Source organism: Urocitellus parryii, chromosome 13 (genome assembly GCF_045843805.1).
Source record: "Urocitellus parryii isolate mUroPar1 chromosome 13, mUroPar1.hap1, whole genome shotgun sequence".
Taxonomy (NCBI): Eukaryota; Metazoa; Chordata; class Mammalia; order Rodentia; family Sciuridae; genus Urocitellus; species Urocitellus parryii.
Window position 1 is genome coordinate 35,334,911 of NC_135543.1, and position 23,029 is coordinate 35,357,939.

A 23,029-nucleotide genomic window follows, 5' to 3' on the forward strand; every position below is an offset into this window, starting at 1 on the left:
TGTGTATTGGAAACTGAACCCAGATCCCTGCTCATGCTAGGTAAGTGCTGTGTCACTGAGCTACATCCCAAGCCCCTGCCTGTAGACCATGACCAAGCAGAACCAGCCAGCCTGAAATTGAGGCATGGCTAGAAATCACTTCTGAATTCTCATTCAAAAAAGCCCTTCCTGACCAACTGATATGGCTTTACTCTTAACAACCCAGTGTATCTGCACTTAATTCACAAAGAAAAGGAGATGTGGAATTGAAATAAAATTCACTTTAAAATAAGGGAAGCAATGGACTAGCTGCTTATGTCCCCCTGTACCCCGCCCCCCGCATTATGTTGTTGATCTTCTCCCAAGGTAGTAGTATCAGAAAGCAGGGCCTTTAGGTTATTGGGGCAGAGCCAATGTGAAAAAGGCGAGTACCTTTACTAAAGAGACAGAGCCCTCAGACAGTGTCCATCATGGTAGAACATGGTGAGAAGGCACCATTGATAGACCAGAAAGAGGGCCCTTATATTAGGCACTACAAATGATAGTGCCTTGGTCTTGGATTTCCCAGCCTCAAGAACTGAGAAATACTGTTTATAAGTCACACAATTTGTATTATTGTTATAGCAGCTGAATGAATTTGGGGAGCACTTTAATTTTTATTGTTAATATTCATTATAAAGAATGCTAGGTTTTATTGTGGCATATCTGGACATACATAATACCATAATTTGATCAATTTCACTTCCCAATGCCTTTCTACCTTCTTTTCTTCCTTCTAACCTATTATACTCCCTTCTAATTTCATACAGTCTTTCCCCTCCCCCATAGGTTCTCACGAGAGAAAAACAATACTTTTCTGAGTCTGACTTATTTCACTCAAAATTATGGTGTCCAGCTCCATCCATTTACCTGCAAATGACAATTTCATACTTCTTTATGCTGAATAAAACTATATACATTTTCTTTATTCATTCACCTGTTGACAGACACCTAGACTGATTCTATGACTTGGGTATTGTGAATTTTGTTGCAATAAGCATAGGTATGCATGTATCTCTAATATATACGAACACTTCAGTTCTTTTGGGTAAATCCCAAGGAGTGGTATAGGTGGTCATACATATTCTATTTTTAGCTTTAAGGAACCTCTATACTGATTTCCATAGTGACCATACTGATTTATATTTAAAAGACAGCATTTTAAAAGACAACTATTTAACTATCAAAATTTTAAGAAACATCAGAATTTTCTCCCATAATATTTTTTCAGATATAAATGGCCCAGGTATATGATGTCAGATCTTTCTAAAAGTTCCCTCTCAATTAGGCCAACATTATATATTCTGCCCTCATTAATACAGAGTATACAGTCAAATCTATGTCCTCTATCCATGGCCCATGTAATAAATTTCTTTCTGGGTAAAAGGTACACAACCGTCTTGGCAGATGGAAGTGTCTACTTCTCCCTGTTCATTCGCCAACTCATAATGCATTTACTGAATGCCTATTCTAATTCTAGCACCAGGAGGTGACAGACATAAGTGCAGGTATGAGCCCTCTCCTGAGGAGAAGCATGCAGATAAGGGGGAGGGCCACTTATCACACAGTGAGAGAAGCCCTGTATCCCAAATGAGTGCAAGATAAAAGGGAAACAAGAGGAATCAAAGGAGAATTTTGAGAAGAGAAAAATGCTTCAATTAGATGAGTAAGGGTCCAATGGGCACCAAGGGAACAGACTCTGCTCAGATGCATACCTAAGAGAACATGGCTCTTTTCAGGTACTGATAGTAGTTCCGTGTGGATGGAGCATAACATATGAGGGTGTTGTACTGATAAAAGCTGGTAGGGACCGACAAAAAAACCCAAACAAAAGAAAAGGTAATTAAACGCCATGTAAGATATGAACTTACGTTGTAGACTATGGAGAACCACCATAGGATGTTACAATCTAAGTATAGATGTGATTTGGGGGAGGGGGGTCTGGATTACTGCAACAACCTGGAAGTAGTGACAACTATTAGAAGCAATTGATATGGTTCAGATGGGTGATAGTTAAGGTCATGTCCATCACAGTGATGGGAAGGAGGGAAGAGGGCCTATTTGAGAGAAAGCAGAACACTTTGTGATTGACCCCATCTGGGGTGAGCATTGAAGGAGAGGCCAAAAATTATCTATAATCTTCCAGCTTAAGTGACTGGTCCAACAGAGATGGACTTTTCCAGATGAGAACTAGAAGGTATAAGCTGGTTGGAGAACAGGCAGCAGTTTATGCATGAAGGTGGGAGACACCTCCCATCTGAATGTTCCTCAGACTGGCAGCTGGCAAGCCTGAGGTGTCTGAGAGGCATTTAGATGGAGAGATCCGAAAAGGTGAAACACACTCCCCTAAGCCCAAGAAGGGCAATACTGAGAAAGAGACATTGGCAGGTTTCAGTATCTAAAAAGTAGCTAAAAATCACAAACGGGAAAATGAGGGCGTGGTGAGAGGGTGTGGATGAAACGAGAAAACTAGAGAGAAAAATCAGGAAAACCCACCAACCACTTCAGGGGCAGGCAGAAAAGGAGTGATTAGATTACAACAAAACAATGGGAAACATTAAGAGAAAGCAATGGGAAATGTAGATGATACAAAGTCAAATAACACATTCATTCTGGAGATTGTCTAGAGTATGCAGAAGGATCTAGAAAGATTGGATCCAAAAAGTCAACAAAAAGCTACTGGAACTTCCCAAAGCATCTGCCAGAGAAATTCCATCTTCAAAAGACTGAAAAGGCATGCCACATTCAGAGGTAGATAAAATGCACTGCGGGGTCTCTGAACCCAGGGGTTTTCTTGAAGAATTATGAAAGCATAATTTTAGGGGCTGGAAAAATCAATGTGCACCTACCTGGCTACACTGAAGGTACTGTGTCATTTTGAACAAATGCTTTACCAGGTGGATGGGGGAAGGGCAAGGGGGTACTGGAGGGAGAGGAGGATTGGCAGAGATGAAAAAATGATGATTAAGTGAGGCTGGGGTTATGGCTCAGCAGTAGAGCACTCGCCTCGCATGTGCAAGGCCCTGGGTTCGATCCTCAGCACCACATAAAAATTAAAAGTTATTGTGTACAAATACAAAAAAAATTTTTTAAAAAGATTAAGTTCCTGAGCTCAGATAAGGATGCTAGAAGGAGCCTGAGAGTTGTTACCCTTTGCTAATTCCCAGTTTTCAGTTATTAACTGGAAACCCAAAGTTCCAAACACTGAAGAATTCTCATTGCACCATACTTGGTACCTCCTGAGGGTACCTGGAAGCACTGACCTAAGGCCCGGACCTTGACTGAAAGGCATTGTTGCCTTACCCAGTCAATAAGCCAGGTTCTTTGTAAACACCTCCAGATGCAGGTGACAACCCCTGATATTCCTTTTTGTTGAGAGGACAAATAGGTTAATTGCTGTTCAAAAATTGTTTATTAAACAGACTTAAGACAAACTTAATAGTAAACTTTGTTTAAAAATCATAATTTAGGGGTGGAAACAATTGTCTACAGATCTCCCATATTTCTGTAGTCTTGCAAACAAAGGCACCAATAACTTTTTTTGATCTGGAATGTCTTTCTCAAGAAGAGAGAACAAAGCACTATTTCCTTTATTACCCACTCTAATTGCCTACCCAGGAATAAAGGGGAGACATGCTTATTGCCCATTATAAATGGGGGCTGAGGGCTGGGGTTGTGGCTCAGTAATGGATAGCCTGCCTAGCATGTGTGAGACACTGGGTTTGATCTTCAGTATCTTATTTAAAAAAACAATAAAGGTATTGTGTTCATCTACAACTTTTAAAAAAGTGATCAGAGTTTCTCTCTCCTTAGGTTCTTCACACTGTATAGACTGGTATCATTGGACCTTACCCACTTCCCTATGGAAAATGAAGCTAGGAAAAATGACTGTGGTTACACAAGTAACAAAGTCCTTTGTCTATGACCTTGGTATCTTGCGTCTTCTGCCATTTTCCATGAGACTGTGGCAGGCCTACTTAATACCTTATAATTAGGTATAAGTTTCATGTAAGTTAAAAGTAGATTAAGTCTCAGAACGTTCAAATTCTTGACACCCAACGATGCCTATGAAATTACCATGTTTAACAGTTAATGTCCTTTACCAAGTTTTTCAATGCCATCCTGTGCTCCCCGTCTTAAGGTTTATACTTTGTCTACTTCAAAAATACGAAAGACTATGTAGTGTGTCAAAATACCATGCAAGAAAACACTTCAGGAAACTGTCAATCTCAGTAGTGGAAAAAAAATGAAAAATTTGTTGTCTTTTTACATTTTTAGAGACTGAGAAATAGCAAGAGAAAAAAAATCCAATGACTGGCAAAGCCTCTTAGTAAGACCCCGCAGCAGGTGTAGCAGGTAGACCCTTGGCCTTGGATACAGCTCCTGAGAGATTCTAACTGAATGAATGGTATCAAGAAGCAGCAGGTGAGGTCCAGGGGAAACAGGGCAGACCTGAGTCACAGACCCACAAAGAATCAAGTTTCCTGCCAGTTCATGAAGCACTAGACTGGAGGTGTCCAAAAGCTTTATGCTAGTGAACCAGCAAGCATGAAGCTAATGACTAATGATATTCCATTGCCAGGTGGAAATAGGATTCCAGATGTTTCATGACTTATGCCGTGTAGATTAGGTAACTTAGGAGAATGCCTACATCTGAACAAGAGTCAAACATATTAAACAGAATGAAGGTGACAAAGATGTTCAGTTGATGCTAACAATGACCCCAGCCAGGATGAGGAATGGCTGCTTCCCTGAAAAATGACTATCCATTTTAGCAGACATCAGGAGGCTGGAGGAATTGTCATATTCGCTACTATTTTAAATGCTTGAGAGAAAAATATCAGAATGCTGTTGTCAGTAATTTTGGTAAAAGCTTGACTGGATAGGACATATATCCCCAGAGTCATACCAGGGAGACGTGGAAATATCTAAGAATATAAAAATAAGGAGAACAAGAAACTACTGTTGAATGTTATGTTTCCTGACACAAAATTAACAGTGTGGCAAAAATTTTCAAAGTGTCATTTCTGTGTGCAATATGGGGGCTGTCAAGCTAACAACAAAAATAACCTGGCCAGTATGCATGCTTCCATGAAGCAGCTAGTGGACAAAAGTCACTTATCAAATCTTGCTAGCAGCCTTCTTCCACTGGGAAAATTCATTTCTCTCCACCTGACTGCAGGAGAGACTCGTGCGAGGGACAGATCAAGGTGGAGACATAGTTCTAGCTCTCTAGGGAAGGCAATTCAGTCCGAGGACACACTACAGGGACCTCTGTAAAAACCTGGTTTTCAGGTGAATGGTTTTTCTCTACCTAGTTTCCAGGAAAGAAGTTACTTAGCCCTGATACCTACAGGGATGATAGGTTACTTGGCTATATTGGCTATTTATGGACACATGCATTATTATTTTTTAATCCTTAGTGCAACTTTCTGAAGAATCATACTAAAGAACTTTATCCCAATAGGAACACGGCATTTTCTCTAATCAGTGACAATGACTTTTTTGCTTTCAGAATCATCTATGAGTTTCCTAATAATAGGACATAAACTTATTAGATATTCTGATGCAAACCTCCAGGGCTTTGTAAAAAGTAAGGTAAGGATTTCACAGCAATGAATGCAAAGAGATACCCTACCATTTATACCTGAACTTTCAGATAATGGTCTGCACTGATTTCTGAACAGTACAAATGAGAACACATGCAGATGTCTTTTCCTCACTTGGGCCTAGTAGTTTTACACAGAGGAAAAATACTTAGACCATCACCACTAAGTCTAGGCAGTATTGGGACACACATCTGCTGTGAGCCACAAGAGGACCAGATGGAAAAGTAATTCAAACACATTTTGACTTGATGGTGGGGGTTAGTGGCATCATTTATACAAGAGTTACAGCAGATTTAGCTGGGAAGAATTTTGGCTGACAGATCTCACTAGATGGCACATAATACTATTGGTATTTAACCATTAGCCCTTCTCTTTCTAAAAACATTTTAGAGAAGAATTTCTTTTAAAAAAAATGCTGTATTTTCTGCTTTTAAAAGCTCTTCAGAATCTGTAGTAAAAGACTCCATAAAGTGAACAATCATCTGGAAGTTTGTGTAAGTCAATCATAAATATTAGTTTTTCCTTTTCTTATAGATACAATTCTGAAATATAGACCACAATTTCTGTAGATGTGATGCAAGAAAGCACATCTCAGGCAACTATTTTTCTCTGTGATAAGAAATGGGAAGTTTGCGGGAAGAAGGTAGGCTTAAGGATGGGGCAGTATAGATTTGTACACCACCATGAATTCTGCGGAACCATGATAAATGGTTGTGATGGGGTCAGAACACTTGGTTCTCCTCCCAGCACTGTGCCAGGAAATCTGAAGCAAATCTTCCAACCCATTTGAGCCTCAGGAAAATAAGGATAACATCTCCCTAATTATCCAAATGCACAACATGATATTAAATTATAGCATTTGGGAGGAAGGAACAGACTGCTACAAAAAAATATGAAGTGTATTTTGATCCTATGACTCCATAAGGGTCAAGAGCAAAAAAGGGAGTAAATCCCTGGCAAAACATCTGCATGTGTGATTATACTTTTTATTCTTCCTCCAGATGTTGGGATGTAATAAATGTTAGGGATAAGCAAAAAGTTCTTTTAAAAAATTTGAAAATGAGACTTGGACTAGATATGGTGGTATATGCTTGTGATCTCAGTTACTCAGGAGGCTGAGACAGGAGGATTGCAGGTTTGAGGGTAGCCTCAGCAACCTAGTGAGGCCCCATCTCAGAATAAAAGCTAAAAAAGGTTGGGAATGTAGCTCAGTGGTACAGTACCCCTGGTTTAATCCCCAATATGAGAGGAAGGAAGAAAAAAAAAAAACAGGATCCAGTCAAAATAGCCCAGCAATGAGATGCTACCAGGATGTTTCAAAGAATAACAAAATAGACTGACAAAAAGCTTTCTGGCACCCCAACACTATTTCTGTCATAAAGGCAAAAGTCTTCAAATCAGAAGTAAGCCTCAAGTCTTCTTTTTGAGATCAGTCTCTTACGGAATTTTTATATACTTATCCTTTCCAATTTTATTCATCAGTTACACATTAGGACAAGGAAGCTAGATTTCTTTGCTGGTTCTGATTTGAACTATTAAACATGATGGATAGCTCTTCTAGATACTGAAAGAATTTTTTCTTTTTTTTTTTAACCCCAGGGAAAAAAAACAACATCACCATATGATGCTTACTAATTTGTAATTATGTATGAATTCAAGCCCTGTATTCCATATTCAGACACAGGTATCAGCTGTGTGATTTTACTTAATCATTTTCTCCATATCTACCCTTTCACCGAAGAGGAAAATGACATTTGCTATTTATCTTCCTGAAAATATACTGACATAACTAGTGTTTTCCAAATGCATGCTATGTTTATATACAAAACACTTATTTTCTGTGTTGCTCTTGAAGTTTAACATTCTGTTTTAAAAGATAGGATGGCCTCAAATTCGGCTCTGATTGAACAAAATACCTGAGGAGCCATTTTCTGCCACAAATATTAAGCTTAAAATTTTAAGGAAAAACACCAGGAATAGATACCAACAGGTCCCTCTCAGCTTGGGGCTGTTCTGTATCTCCCGGATTACATAATCATTCAGAAAAAGACTGAAGGTGCAACTCTGAGTGCAAAGTCCCAAGGTTAAGTGCTGAGCTACAACTTTGCAGGGAATTTTTTTTTTTTTTAAATATTGCCTCTGGAAGTACCACAACGTAGACACAGTGGTAGAAGGCAGCATTTGGAAAGCACTGGCTGTCACGGACCAGTCTGTTTTCCTGATCCTCAGAGTCTCAATATTTTCAGACTGACATTACTCATCCATGACTGACCCATCTGCCTGGGACAATCTTCTATGGCTTAAGGACCAGGAGTAACTAGACATGATTGAAAGCTGTGGTGGAGCCAGCCTGCTCCTGCAGAATGAGCTCTGAGGTTCGAGAGCCAGCAAAAAATTGGATAGACAATGTCGTTCCATTACATCCAGTTCTGCTGAGGTCATGGAGTACTGTCTTGCTTAAGTTAAACTTTATGCCATATTTAGTCAACCCTCCTAGAGTTAAAAGTTTAGTGTCTCTGCTGTGTTTGGTTGGCCAAGTCTACATCGGGCTGTAAGCCATAACACTAAATAAGACCAAACAGTGCTCATGGCAGTGTTAACCAGCATGCATTGTGCAAGCACCTATGCCCGAGAACCATGCTGCAGGTTAATGTGAAAGAAAACAAACCCATAGTGCATAGAGCAATCTGGGAGACAGCTGATGCTCAAGGCTGCAGTGAACAACATTATTGCTTTTCTCCAAATGAAACTAAGATGACAGAATTTCTCCAGGAGAGCCTGCCAGTCTGCACATAGCCGGTATACACAACATGTGCCAGTAATTTTAACTTATTTCTTTAGTATTTAACTTCTATCTTAATTAGGGCTACGTTTTCTTTGCTTTCATTAATTTTGTTACTCATCAGTTTAATTTAAACCTAACATCTCCCAGGGTAAGAAAATTCAAAATTGCTCGCTTTATTGAGCAGACCCATCCATCCAAATTATAAAGTATTAAGACCCTGATGTCTGGGATTAGGTGTGTCTTATTTTTTATACTCTCCCTTTTCAATGGCCACTTTTAGAAATGATTTTGCTCTACTATTAGTGGCTCTGAAGATGTCTACTGACAGTGCAGGTTGCAGCCATTCTCCAAACTTACCTGTCACGACTGTCTTCACATTAATTTGCATGTTGGAATCCTTAAGGCTGCACAGAAGAACCTGTCTGATGTTAACTCATCTGTTTTTCCCTCTACTCTCCCTGAACTCACCTTGGGGATGCAGAGGTGTTCCTAGGGAGGAGGGTAACACGTGGAGAGCCTCTTTCGAGTTTAAGGATGAAGAGTTCTGGCTCAGAGGGGCAGGCAAAGCAGGGGCTGTCGTCGAGGTCAGGTCCAAGGAGAGGTCAGTTCTGCCGTGGCTTGCACTCCGGCTTCTCAGCTCCTTCTCGTGTGCCTCAGCTGCCAACTGTTCCAAGTATTTGTATCTGAAAGTTAAATTCCAAAGGGTTTCCGTAAAAAGAAAGAGGAGCCCGTGGCCGATGCTTGTTTATGGATGAAACACCTGCAGGGTGAGCTGGTTTCCTGGTGCACAGAGCACAGCGCAAAGCTGACTGGAGGGTCAGTCTGCCAGAAACACCCAGCGGAGCCAAGATGCTAATGATTAAAAACCCTGCATCATTCATAACCAAACAAATTGCGGGAAGCGGCCACATCGCAGAGTCCCAGATCCTGCATCACTGCAGCAGCATTCCGTTTTGCTCTTTTAGGAACCATTTGCACCAATAAGCAAAATAGCAATAACGACCATTTAGAAGCTTTAACAGTGACAGCTGAGGACCAAACCCCCTCAGCACGCAGCTGCGAAATAGGAGGACACGCCTGGACTCGGTGTGATGGAGAGAAACAATGGTCCCAAAATAACAAAAGGGTCTGCTTGGATGAAGGCCTCTCAGAATTTCTGAACCTGCTTCAATGCTAACAGCAATGCAACTGGAATTTACTTTGTTCTTTCAGCATCAACCATGGAAACTTTTTTTTATATTCTAAAATATTTCTGAGTAGGACTCAGAGACATCCAATAGCTTGGACCTGACGTCACATATAGTTTATTCATCAAAGTCAGTTTAAAAGAACAAAGATACATCTGTTTTGCATTTCAGGCAGGCAAAACCCACTGTTTATTAAGACCAGCTACCAATCATATTCCTCATAGTGTGCTTTATAGATCAGACCAAAATAACTCTGAAATATGTGCCTCTTCCAGATGTCTGCTAATTTTACCCACCATTATTTGTGCAGAATTCAGCTGCAGCAGGTCTCTGAGGATCTTACCTACCGCTGAACTGTGAAATAGCTTACTTGGGACCCTCACTCCACACCCATCTGGATGCACTGCTTCAGCCCCTCCCAACCCACCAGGGACCCACCCAGGCATTGGACATGATGCTCCTAATTCACCAGGATGAGAAAGGCAAAGCACATATTTAGAATCTTTACGAAGGATGCATTTAGAAAGCAGGCACCTCTCCATCCCATCCTTGAGTAGGCGTGGCTCCCTGTCACCAGTACCCATTCTCCCGGCCAGCACAAAGGCAGACTGTCCTTCACCCATTCTTGCACGCGCTTCCCGCTCTGTGAAGCCTGCCTTGACCACCACAGCTGGAAGCGATCTCGGTCCTGCCTCTGAACTCATGTCGGATATGTAGCCCATTCAACTCGGATGGCATTTTACATTTACGGCCTGGCATAGTCATCTTTTCACATGTGTACGTCTGTTTTCAACAAGCAGCTAATATGATTTTTCAGAACAAGGAAGATTACCATCCTTTGTTCTCTCCCTCAGTGCCTTGCATTTGTCAGCTGATGGAGAGCAGGCAAAGTGCACAGGGAAAAACCTGCACAGCAGCCTCCACCTGCACAGGCCCACCTGCGGCCCAGGGTGCCGAGGAGCAAAGGTGCATCATTTCATTTTCATGGGCAGTGAGCCTGCTTTCCTGGTGAGTCTGATAAAAGATGTGTGATGGGTTGTGCATACAAACATCTGGGACTTGGTGCCAGAGCAGATGCCTCACAGGGGATGGAGCTGTACCCAGAAAGAATCACACTCTGGACTTCTTTGCCAAAAGCATCACCTCTTCAAAAGGTGTCATGGTTTAGATCTGGAATCTCCCCCAAGTTCTTGTGTTCAGAAGTGGGACTTCTGGGAAGTGAGGGCTCTGACCTCAACAGTGGATGGTGGAATGGACTACTAGGAGGTGAGACCTAGTTGGAGGAAGGAGGTTAGTGGGGTCGTGTCCTGGGTGGATTTATCTTCTCTCCAGCCCCCCCCCTTCTTCCCGTTTCTCTGCTTCCTGGTTACTTGGGGATGAGCAGCTTTCCTCCAACACACCCCTCCACCATGATGCTCTGCCTCACCTCAGGCCTAGAACAATGAAGCCAACCAATCATGAACTGAAACCTCTGAAATAATGAGCCAAAATTAAACCTTTCCTCTAAGTTGTTGACTAACACAAAAGGTGAAAGAGGTAACAAAGAACATGTTTCTGAACTCAGTTAAGTTGAGCAAGGAAACCTCCATCCCCTGCCAGGCTGGGAAATAAAAGGATTTTCATGGCAGTATGTTGAGACCCCTGGAAGCTTTTCAGATAGTTTACTCAAGGCCATGAATGCTGTCAGGCCAGGAGGAGGGAGCCCAGGCATTCTCACACTGAGTCCATGTCTAGGACAGGAGAAAGGGGCAGGCAAGGAAGGAAGTACAAATAAGACTATCCACAGAGGTCTAGAAGGTCAGAATCCAAGAACAGGAAACCAGGAAGTGTGGTAATGAGGCCGTGCACAAAAAACTTCCAATCAGGATGATGACCTCTTCCGGGGTTCGTGTTAGCTGGTCCAGCCTTGGTCCTGGCTTTCCATATCCCTCCCTATCCTTCCCTGTGGGCAGCCATTCTGGCAGGCATGGGCTGGCAAACAAAGGGTTCACACTACATTCTGGGGGACTCTCATCCCAGCTGCTGATCCCAGAACCAGAATAGATAAAATACAAAGACTACCCCTATGCATCCCTCGGTCTCACGGATGCCATCCTGGGGAAGAGTCAATGGTTTAACCAGAATCATCCCAAGGAATGAGGATGCAGACAAAAATGGCTGGGGTGGGGTATGGTGTTTAATGGGTACAGAGTTTCCGTTTAAAAAGATAAGGGATATGGAGACTGGTAACCCAACAACATGAATATACCTGATAGTACTAAACTCTTGAACTATACACTTAAAATGGTTAAAATGTCCAAGTGTGTGTCCTGTGTGCTTTATCTGTTAAAATATATTTTATATATATATTTTTTAAATGGCAGGGGCAGAGTATCACGGAGGACAAGAGTGAGGGACAGGGTTACCTGTCTTCCCACTCTAAATGATCCCATCAACATAACTCCCATGACCTGGCCTGACCCCCTGACCCCCAAAGGAGCCCTGCCAAAAGTGACTAACTCCGCCCATGGCCTAGCTCTGCTAAGATTGTATATATAAAGCCCAGAACCTGGCGGCCAGCAGCCATTTTATCCCTGAAAACGAGCCACAGCAGGTGTTTGTCCTATTGACCCCGCTGCTGAATAAAGAGAAGCTTGCTGATCTGAGATCTGCTCCCCGACTCCGTCATTTGTGGGCTCACAATAGCACTGAACTTTTCTGGAAGAGGAGCAGCAGTGTTTGTCGATAGCAATCAGGGGTGAGGGTGGTGGGCTGGTACTCATGGAAAGAGGCACAGTAGCCAGCAGTGAGAAGTTACAGCTGAGCGACCCTCCTGCCCACAGGTCCTCTGGAGCCCTGGAGAGAAAGTTGGACCCGTATCATGGCCTTCCCTTAGATAGTGACTAAAAGCCCCAGCATTCAGGGGCCCAAACACACTTGATCTGGGGAGCCCATCAGCCCATGCAGTGGCTGTCATGTGTCCACTGCCTCATGAAGCAACAGCAATGAACAGAGAATGAGGGAACCGGAGGTGTGGCTTCCAGTCTACAGAGCATGGCCCCAGGCACAGACCTTCCACCTTTGCTGCCTTCATCTAAACATTTCCATTTCTCCTCATTGTGCCTCATCCTGTTTGCTCATTCATCTTTTCACTTATTGACTGGACATTGGCTGAGTCCCTTTCATGTGCTAAGAACTCTAGTAACAGAGAATTAATAATAAACAAGAAAGGTAAATAAACTGCTGGAATAAACCCAGCATCCACCAGGGTCTGGTGGCAGGGCTGGAGCTGTGGCTCAGGTTTTTTGCACAGAACTCTGTAGAAACCCAACCTGAGGTTAACCTAAATCTAGTCACCGACAATGTTTCCTGCTTCCTTCCTCCTGGAAACTCTCCCAAGCTTGGCTCCTCTAACTTCTATTCTCAGTCTTTTTAAGCAATGCTCAGAATCCTTTCTCACCGCTTCATTGTTGACTTTTGTGTATAAGTTCCAAACTCCCAAATCAGCCCCTAAATCTTGCCTGGGCTTGGTTTCTGAAAGCCATGCTCACCAGGTGGCTTTTCCTCTTTGGATCCTGCTCCCCAGCTCCCCCCTCAGACTAAAAAAAAAAAACCTTGGCTGAACTGATGTACCAACTACCCCACCTCCACCAACATGTCCCCAGACAGGATCTCATCATACTCCACTCCGAAAAATTCATGCACTTTCCTTAAAATGGATCATATCATATAAAAACTTTTCTATTTTTAAAAAATTAGAAGCAGCAACTCCATAGAAACATTCCTGGTCTATCACTGTCAATAAAATTTGTCTGAAATCATGGAAAGATAAATTTTATTTTAACTGGATGGTCACTGGACCTCAACATAGCAAAACAATGATTATCTTCTTCAACTAACATGACACAAACCCCAAAACCATTGGTCATGACTCAGGCCATCATTCTGAGACTTTTCATTAAGAGTCGTTGAATCCTGGAAACGCCCCCTACTGTATCTTGAAGAGTTAATAGGTGGAGTTCCTTTCTTATTTCTGAACCTCTTTCTACCTCTGATCTCCACTTAGTTGCTCCATTTATTTCCGAATTCCATTATATTTGGAGATCTTATTATTTCCTGGATTACCAGGAACACTCAAAACTTTCCAAATAGGGATTAGAGTATCTCTCCCTCACTCTTATTATCACCAGGTAATTCAAGAAACAAACTACCCAAAAAACTGTTTGATCCAAACCGAAGGAAAATTATTGCCTGCTTTTTATCAAACTTCTGTGAAACCCCAATGTGGGCTGAGGGAAGGAGCCCTCATGGGGCCATGGGGAGTCTGCTCCTGCACCTGCTAAGGCAACCCAGGCAGATGGGCAGCTTGTGGTTGAGGACCAAAGGCAGAGAAAAATAGGGGAGGAGAGGACTGACAACTCCTCAAGTCTGCCAGGCATAAGCCCTTATTGGAAAAAAGAGCAGCAAATAACCACCCCTGGCTTTTCAATGGTTTGGAAAAATTCTGAAGTCAGTCTGAACCACAAAGCACCTTGACATTTCCCCAGGGGCTGTCAAGCTTTGCCTATATAATCTGATGGTCAAGTTGTAGGAAGCTCAAAGTATAGACTCTGGAGGAAAAACTTAAAAAAACATTCCTTAAACCTGGGCAGAAAGTCAACAATATTTTCAGTAAGAGGGAGTATAATTTATACACCCCCACCCCATGTTATAAACAGACACTGGTTAGAGAAACAGAAGTTTCTTATTTCCTTACCAGCATCTTTCATTCTGAATTTACTAGCCACAACTGGTAGTTAGGATGACAATAATCTAATAGAATGTTGAAAATAAAGCATTGCTGTAGTTTTATTTGAGGCTGACTTAAGCACCTAATTTTTTAATTGAGCACAGACAGTCTCCACTCTGCTCAGACTGTCTTGATCTATTTAGCTGATGGTGTCTAAAAAATTAGCATGATTCCATATCTTATTGGCACAGTCCAGAAATTGTTAGGTTCCCAGCTGGCTCCAATACAAAAGGTGTAAAATGAGCCTTTCCGTCTCTCCATGCTGTAACGCCATCTGGTGGCAGAGGTGACAAATGCAGTCTGTACAGTGTAGAGGGTAAAAACTTGTCTAAAACCAGTTTTTGTTTACCTACATTTATCAAACACTGAGTACGCTAACTATTTTTATTGGGGTTCAAGCCCTGCTTCCACTGAAATTAATAAGCTAGCTTACAGCTTGAATATCTTAAAACAAAGCTGCTGGTTCATTTGCTCATTTGTTTATTCTACATAACATTCCTAAGTGCCTACTACATGCCACGCACTGTGGTGGGCACTGGGGGAAGCAAGGTAAACCAGGCATAATTCCTGACACTCAGAAGCTGGGTGCAACTCAGGAGAAGGGGGTATGATCAGACACAACCAGCAAGAGTCTCAGGTGTTTCTATCACCCCTTACTATGTGTGTGCTCAAATATTTGTTGAAGGAATGGCAATGAAGTGACATGGAAGCACATGCTAAAGGTATCTAACCTGGGCTGAGCAGTGGTGGTCCATGCCATGTCAAACAGTCATACACTGCACAATGGTGTTTTGGTCATTGATGGATGATATATACAACAATGGTCCCATAGAAGTAATTTCAAGGACAGATCCCAGCAGTTAAGTGACAAGTGACAATACATGTACTATGTGTCAGTAAGGTAATAGTAATGTGCTCATTTGGAGAGGAGCACACATGCATTCCACCATAACACTAAATGATAAAACTTTACCTGGAAAAACTTACACAACTATGGCACCCTTTCCCGTCCCCGCCCCCCCCCCCCCACAAATGCCAGTTCACAATGCTTTAGGTGCCTTAGAAGAAGTTAATATATTTTAATCAACACAGTCTCCTCTGCATGCTTGGGTAACAGTGCAAAATCATATACCATTTGGTTAGAATGGGAAAGAAGAAATACCAACCTTCCTTCTCTTGCTTGTCTTTGCTCTTCTCTTTTGTCTAAATACTCTCGGCTAATAGAAATATGCAGAACAAACGGGGAAGGAAAATAATAAAATTAGATGCTTATAAAATTACAAAGTTGTTATTAACAGGATATCATGAAAGCCTGCTATTTAGAAGTGAAAAAACATGTTGTTCAATTTTTTAAAGTTTAAAGGCTGTACTTTAAAGTTCTAAACACAATGGATTTTCAATAAAATCACAAAGACATCAAAAAACAAAAATATAGGATTCACTCAGCAACACTATTACTCTGTGGGGAAAAAAGGTAAATAGTGAGGGAGGAAGAGAAGTTTTAAAATATACATTTATAAAATGTGGTGACTATGAGTAAGCAATAGTTATTGGAGGTAATTAATATTTGACTGAACTCCAGTAGTTCCATCATATCCATCTCATGAAATAAACTTCTTCCAGGCATGGTGGTGCTCACATGTGATTACAACACCCTGGGGGACTGAAGCAGGAGGATCTCCGAGTTCAAGGCCAGCCTCAGCAACTGAGACCCTCTCTCAAAAATATTAAAGGGATGGGTATGTAGCTCAGAGGTAAAGCACTCTTGGGTTCAATTCCCCCCCCCATACACACAAAAATCAATTTCAATGTGTGCCCAAAGGTTGTGGCCATTTGTGTTATACTCCGCAATTTGGACACTCCTTCCACAGTCCAGGGTTCTTTCTCCCCATCATCACACTCTCAGTTTCTAGGTCGGGAATGTTAGGAGCTCTGACTTCATGCATTCTTTGTTTGTAGCCATATGATGCCCATCTTTGTTCAACTTTAACATTTTGTTTTTCTCTTGATCAAGTTCCAACTCGAATCTGATTTTAAGACTATTTGGTTAGTCACCTCTCAGTGGACTATTTTCCTGGAGAATCAAGACATGGTTTTCTACAGTGACCCTCATGATGGAGCTTAGTATTCTATTCCTAACTGAATAGAGTCCCTAAACTGGATTAAAAGGGACAGTACTTCATGAAGACTGAAGTAGGTTGGGGGTGGGCTGCAACTAGGACTCAGATTGGTCATCACTTATAAACATTATCCTTTTCCACACAAGAAATAAAATTTCTCATAACCTTGAAAACTTAAAACCACATTCAACAAAAACTGGTAAGGAACAACAACAAAAAAAATCACAGAAAGGTTAACAATTTAAGTTAATGAAACCAGTGAGAGGTCGCCTTTCTGATAACACCATGTAAAGCTCTTCCTATATCCTTTTTCAAATCTCATTTCATTCATTCTCAGAATATGGAATTGCAGTTACTATAATTGAGTTGCCTATGCTCTGCCCTGATGTTAGCTTCCTTTCCGGAAAAAAAGAGTCATTCGGCTGGGTATCCCTGCTCTCTTAAATGACAAGTGAAGATCATTTGGAACCAAGAGCAAATGGCAGACAGCTATGAACAATCTCCTATGGCAGGGTATCCAAGTCTAATCCTCAACTCTATGTCCATGTGTCACACATAAGGGGCTCAATATATATTACAACACATTCTTTTCCTGTTCTTTTATACCCTGGGGAATCTACACATGAATTCTAGACATTTTGGTGTTTTCCATGGGTCTCAAAAACTGTTCATACTTTTAAAAATTTTTTTTGTAGTTATAGATGGACAGAATGCCTTTATTTCACTTATTTGTTTGTGGTGCTGAGGATTGAACCCAGTGTCTCACACATGCTAGGCAAGCCACTGTACCACTGAGCCACAACCTCGGCCCTTATTCATATTTTTCAATTTCTGTTTCGTTTTCAGATTAGATAATTCCTACTGTACCACCTTCAGGTTCACCGACTTTCTTTTCTGTTGCTCAGCTAATGTAATTTTTTCATTTTGATTTAAAACATTTTTAAGTTCTATATGTATGTATACAGCCTTTTTTTTTTTTTCTTCGCAGAGATACCTCTTCATTTGTTTCAAGTACATTTGTCTCCTGTTTTTTGTTATTGTTGTTGGGGGAGGGTACTGTGGATTGAGCACAGGGGTGTTTTACCATAGAGCCACATCCCCTGCCATTTTATTTTTTGGGACAGGGTCTCACCAAGTTACTTAAAGCCTTAAGTTGCTGAAGCTGGTCTTGAACTTTCAATCCTCCTGCCTCAGCTTCTCAAGTTGCTGAGATTGCAGGCATTGCCACCATGCCCAACTGTCCTTATTTCTTGAAGCACATTCACAGTAGCTACTTTAAAGTCTTTTGTAATAATTATGACATCATCTTCATTTTGTGGTTATCTTTTGATTATCTTTTCAAGTTAAAATTTTCCTTGGGTTGTGGCTCAGTGGTAGAGAGTTGCCTAGCACAAGTGAGGCACTGGGTTTGATCTTCAGCATCACATAAAAATAAGGTATTATTGACCATCTACAATAAAAATATTGTTTAAAAATGCTTTTTTCCTGTTCTTTGCAGGACAAGTTATTTTGAATTGTATTCTATAAATTTTAAATATCCTATAATGAGTTTCTGGGCATTTTTACCAAAAACAATCTTGATTTTTGTTTCATTTTAGCAGACAATCAGGATAGGTTCAGCCTGTGAGTTCTGGCCTGCCTTCTGATGTTGTTTCTAATATTAGTTCAGTTTGCATCTACTTTTAGTGTTACTAAGATCAGGCCCTGTATGCACCACCCATTGGCTAGTCAGGGACCTGGGTGATGGTCCTCTATTTAGTTTTTAAAAGCTGTGGTATGTGGTTCACGTTCAGAGCCTTCACTTGCACACATCAGAGATGGGCTCAGGAGTGCTCACTCGATCTCCCTGCTCTTTGCGACTAACACTTTCAGGCTTCCTTGGTTTCCTTGCTGGTCCTTCAGTCAAAGCTTGTGGCTTTAGTTGCCCTGCTCTGTTGCATACTTTGCTGACTGCACTTTTATCCAGCCAAACAGCAGCAGAAGGCTAGACAGGAAAATTATTTGCCTAGTGTCACCAGGCCACTGCTCTGCTGGACAGGGGATGGGCTCTCCTCTCAGAATGTAGGCTCCTGCCTGGGTGTTACTGCTGTCCTGTGCCTTTGAAACAATACTGGTTGGAAGCTGGGCCAGGAGAAATAGAAAAAAGTAAAAATGGAGAATTTCTCTACTCTGACCCTTAGGAACTACTTTGTCTGTGCCTCAGTCCAGGAAAAGAGGGCTTCTTTTGGAGTTCTTTTGGTCCACATTGATTTGCAATTCTAAGTTTTGGGTTGCTACTGAGGTCATGTCATGTGATACTGGAGAAAAATAGTGCACTCTCCCTGGTGGAATTTTAAATGCTCGTCTCCTCCCTCGATTCACCTGCTCTTTCAGAGCTTTCAGCTCTGGATTCTGTCCATGATTTATGCTTATGCGTGCACTCAGTGATTCGATAGGAATGACAGGAAACAATGTGCCAATTTCATTTGTCTCAACATTGATGGCATTTTAAGATAGGGTACCAATCAAAAATTTGGGGTATGTAGGCTAATCTCTGAATTTTCCACATCTTTCAGTCAAATTCCCTGTTGCTATTTGGTGGCAAAGTATGCAGATTTTTCAGAAAGCCATAAATCAGGAAGCATTTAACTAGTTCCAGGAGTTTTAAAGATAAGTTGTTACAGAAAAGACCAGTTTTTCAAACTACTTCATGAGAAATCGGAAACGTCATCCCTGTATTCACATATCTTTCAGTAGAAGTATGACAGCTCAGGGTGTGCCACTTAAATATGGTAAAGCAGCAATGCTTTACTTCACGTGATTCATACACCCACTCTTATAAAAGCCAGGATTAGCATTTCGCCCATGAACTTGGGGGTATCTGTTTCCAAGAAATAGTGAGTTATAGCTTAACAACTTCACATTTTTTCTTCTTGGTACCAGGGATTGAACCCAGAAGTGCCTAAACACTGAGCCATATTACATTTCCAGCCCTTTTTATATATTATTTTGAGACAGGGTCTTCCTAAATTGCTTAGGGCCTCCTTAAATTGTTGAGACTGGCTTTGAACTTGTGATCCTCTCGCCTCAGTCTCCAGAGCTGCTGGGATTATAGGTATGAACCACCACACCCAGCAATTTTTAATCATTTCTACAATTACACATACTCTTGCTGGCTTCTGGAGAAAAACTAAGTTGTTCAATTTGTTAAGTCCTCACCGACAATGCCTTATATCACTTATTGATCCAACTGAGAATGATCAATGGAAATAATTACCAGAGGAACTCAAGGAAGGAAACGGATGCAGAGATAGTGAGAGGTTGCAACGAAGAAGAGATCATGTAGATGTTCTAGGAGAGATGTCTAGGAAGATGAAGGGGAGAGAGTACAGAAGTAGGAGAAATGGGGAAAAGGAGAAATGGAAAGCAGGTAAGCTTATAGGTAAAGGAAGAAAATGTGTTTAAGGAAAGATTCAGCAAGTGGTTTGCATTCCATGAAGACCAGGGAAGGGGGTGGAAGAAGGTGGTCCTAGACGAGAGGGAACAGGTGAACTAGCAGAGGAAGATGTGGAGGGACACTGGACTTGGTGGGGGAAGACAACCCAAGACATGAAATCTATAACAGGCCACCATCCAGGGAAATATGCTTGAAGCTGGACAGAGACCAGGAAATCAAGGGGCAATGGGTTGGGGGTAATCAACAGAATAAATTTTCCTCCATGATGAAGTGAGATTATTGTTGCTATATACATATACACACACATAAATAATATATATTATATATAGTGTATATATATAATACATATGTAACAATAATATATATAAAATAATATTAAAGATTGCTACAGTAAGTAAAACATTTTCTTCCAGGCATCCAATAGAATATGAATAAAACATGAGGACCTTTAGAGAGAAACAGCAAATCAGATTAAGGCAATTAGCCTGTGTCCTCAGGAAGGCCTGGATAGAACCATTATGGATAATGGAGAATCCAGGAACACACAAATCCCTAATTGTATTTGGCTCTTCCTGCCCTATGGTTATAGAAAGGTCAGAACAAACCAGTTCCAGCCTACTATAGGTAAGTCTTGTTTCCTTAAAGATATACACAGAACTAAAAACAAATACATTATTTTGGCACTGTATTGATACACAGCTATCGAGTCAGATGGTTTGAGCTGCAATCCATTATTAAAGGAATCTTAAAATCCTTCTTACTTGAATTTGTTTCTCTCTTCCCGTTCTATTCTCTGCAACCTTTCTTCTCTCTCCTGTCGCCGCCTCTCTCTCTCTGCCGCCAGTGACTCTTGGTGCTGCCTAAAGGATGATGTGAGAAGACCACTCAGTGATGACCTGAAGGTACAATGAGTTCATGTTTTAGTTGCTTAGACTGTTAAAAGTACTGAAGCAGGAATCAGTCGCAGCTTGGTTAGAACTGAGGGGCTGCCAGTATCTAGGCACTTCTTGGGGAAAATTATTGAGTGTCTCAGGTTGATTTCAGGAATTTTGTCCGTCAATGGTGATATGCAATCTGCTTCAAGCACTGCTAGGACAAAAAGGTGGTTACATAAAATACCAAGCAACATGCTTGGCATATAGTAGTCATCAATCACAGGTATTGTTATAAATAGAAAGTATTTCAGTAAAATGCATAAAATTAAAAAAATATATCTTTAAAATTTATGTTAAGACTTTGATAACCTGGAATCACCTTTCCAACTAAAAATGTTTTCTATTATGCATGTACTAGAGAGATTTTACCATATACCAGTTTTTTAAATATGGAACCTCAAAACAACGGTGTCATCTTAAAACAAGATGTGAAGACAGATGAGGAGAACATCAATGGTCTAAAAGGCAAATAAAGTAAATTTCCCCTGTAACAATAATTTCCCATGTTCAAAGAATGATCCCCGGCTCTTGGTAACACCACAGTCTGGTCTATTCACTAAGGATGACATTGTGGGGATGTCAGCTATGTAGATGCTTTGGTGGGGAATCACAGGGGTAAAGATCATAAGAAATGTCAGCAGAGAATGGGTGGGAAGGGGAAAAATCGGGTAACTCCATGGACAAATAAAGAGGTTATCTGGGGAGTCTGTTGTGCCTCTGAAGGTTGTTGCTTTCATTTATGAAACAACAAAACTTCCAAAGCCAAGATATAAACATTTATGAAATGTATTTTTTTCAATTTATTTATTGAAGGATATAGCTGGGATAAAATAATACTTGAATTCAAATATGCCTGCATAGTGGGGAACACAAGGCCTCTAGTGCAGGAGAAAGATGTCACGTACTCTGTCATGAGTGCCACAGCTGTTCTCACTAGAAAAGGTGAGTCACCTGTGGCTGTCAATTGGGGTGGAGAAGGAAGTGGAGGAAAAAAAAAAACCACTGGCCCTGTAACCAAGTCCTATATTCCAGGCTCACAGTGGAGCTTCTACATCAACCCTGGACACTTGGGCATAGATAGATTTATCTTTCATGTAAAATAAGTTCAGACCTTGCCCTATCTGAGCTCTGTCTTCTTTGATTTACTGTTATAGTTTTTAAATGCTATATGAAACCAATGTAATCCACAGTTCAAGTGAAGGGGTTTATTATCTCTTGTACACTGATAGAAATCGTTAAAGACATAACAGGGTTAATAAGTTTTATCTGATAGATGAACCCAGCACCCCAAATTTGAGAAAATACATTAGATCCACAGACTTTTTAAAAACTGACCATCAATTGTGCTATGAAGCTCTTGAATGAATGCCAAGAATTGCTTCCTTCATGACCATAATGCAATCAAGTTGAAAATAAACTAAATTTGAAAAGAAATCTACATAATTGGAAAATTTAGTTTACTTCTAAATAACTCAGGTCAAAAAAGAAAAATACAGAAAGCTAAAAAATACTCAAAGGGTACCATAATGAAAAAGCTGTACATCAGGGTTTGTTAGATGCTAACATATTTAGAAATAAATCTATTGCTTAAGTATTTATATTAGAAAAGAGCAAAAGTTAATGAGTAGTCAATCCAACAATTAGAGAACAGAATAAATTCAAAGATAAAGGGAAATAAAGAAAAAACTTTAAATTGTACACCTCTTTTATAAGAACTTTTATCAAACTTAAAAATAGAAGAAAACTTTCTTAATCTGATGGGTGTTCAGAGACATTTTTAAAAATTATGGTGAGCATTATTCTTAAAGCTGAAGCACCAAGTAATTGCATGTTAGAAATGATATGAAGATGCTCCTATCATTGCTCATATTTGACATCGTTCTGATGGCCCTAGCCAATACATGAAGAATAGATAAAAAGCATATGAAATAGAAATGCAATGCCATCATTTGCAAATAATTTTTATCAGCTATGTAGAAAGATCAAGTTATTAAAATTAACAAGTCCAGTAAGTTTCTACATGCAAAATATACAAAAATCAACTGCATTTTCATATACACCTTACTAAGATAGCCATAACTTAACTATGAATTATGTGACTCATAGTATAAAAATATTTTTATAAAACATTATTTTAAAACTCAAATATGGGCTGGGAGTATGTTTCATTG

General features: G+C 40.6%; 1 protein-coding gene across 9 annotated transcripts in view; it reads right to left on the reverse strand.

Moving 5' to 3' along the window:
• The window catches only part of Fhod3 (formin homology 2 domain containing 3), a 434,672-nt gene that overhangs the window by 69,298 nt on the left and 342,345 nt on the right, over window positions 1–23,029 (reverse strand). For 6 of the 9 annotated variants that reach the window (XM_026400010.2, XM_026400015.2, XM_026400009.2 and 3 more), the window contains 3 exons: window positions 20,685–20,819; window positions 15,534–15,584; window positions 8,881–9,095 (listed from right to left, as the gene is read on the reverse strand). In XM_026400010.2, the coding sequence (XP_026255795.2) occupies window positions 8,881–9,095; window positions 15,534–15,584; window positions 20,685–20,819 (401 nt within the window). The remainder of the gene's footprint in view (window positions 1–8,880; window positions 9,096–15,533; window positions 15,585–20,684; window positions 20,820–23,029) is intronic. The other 3 variants (XM_026400011.2, XM_026400017.2, XM_026400014.2) reach the window with 1 other exon arrangement.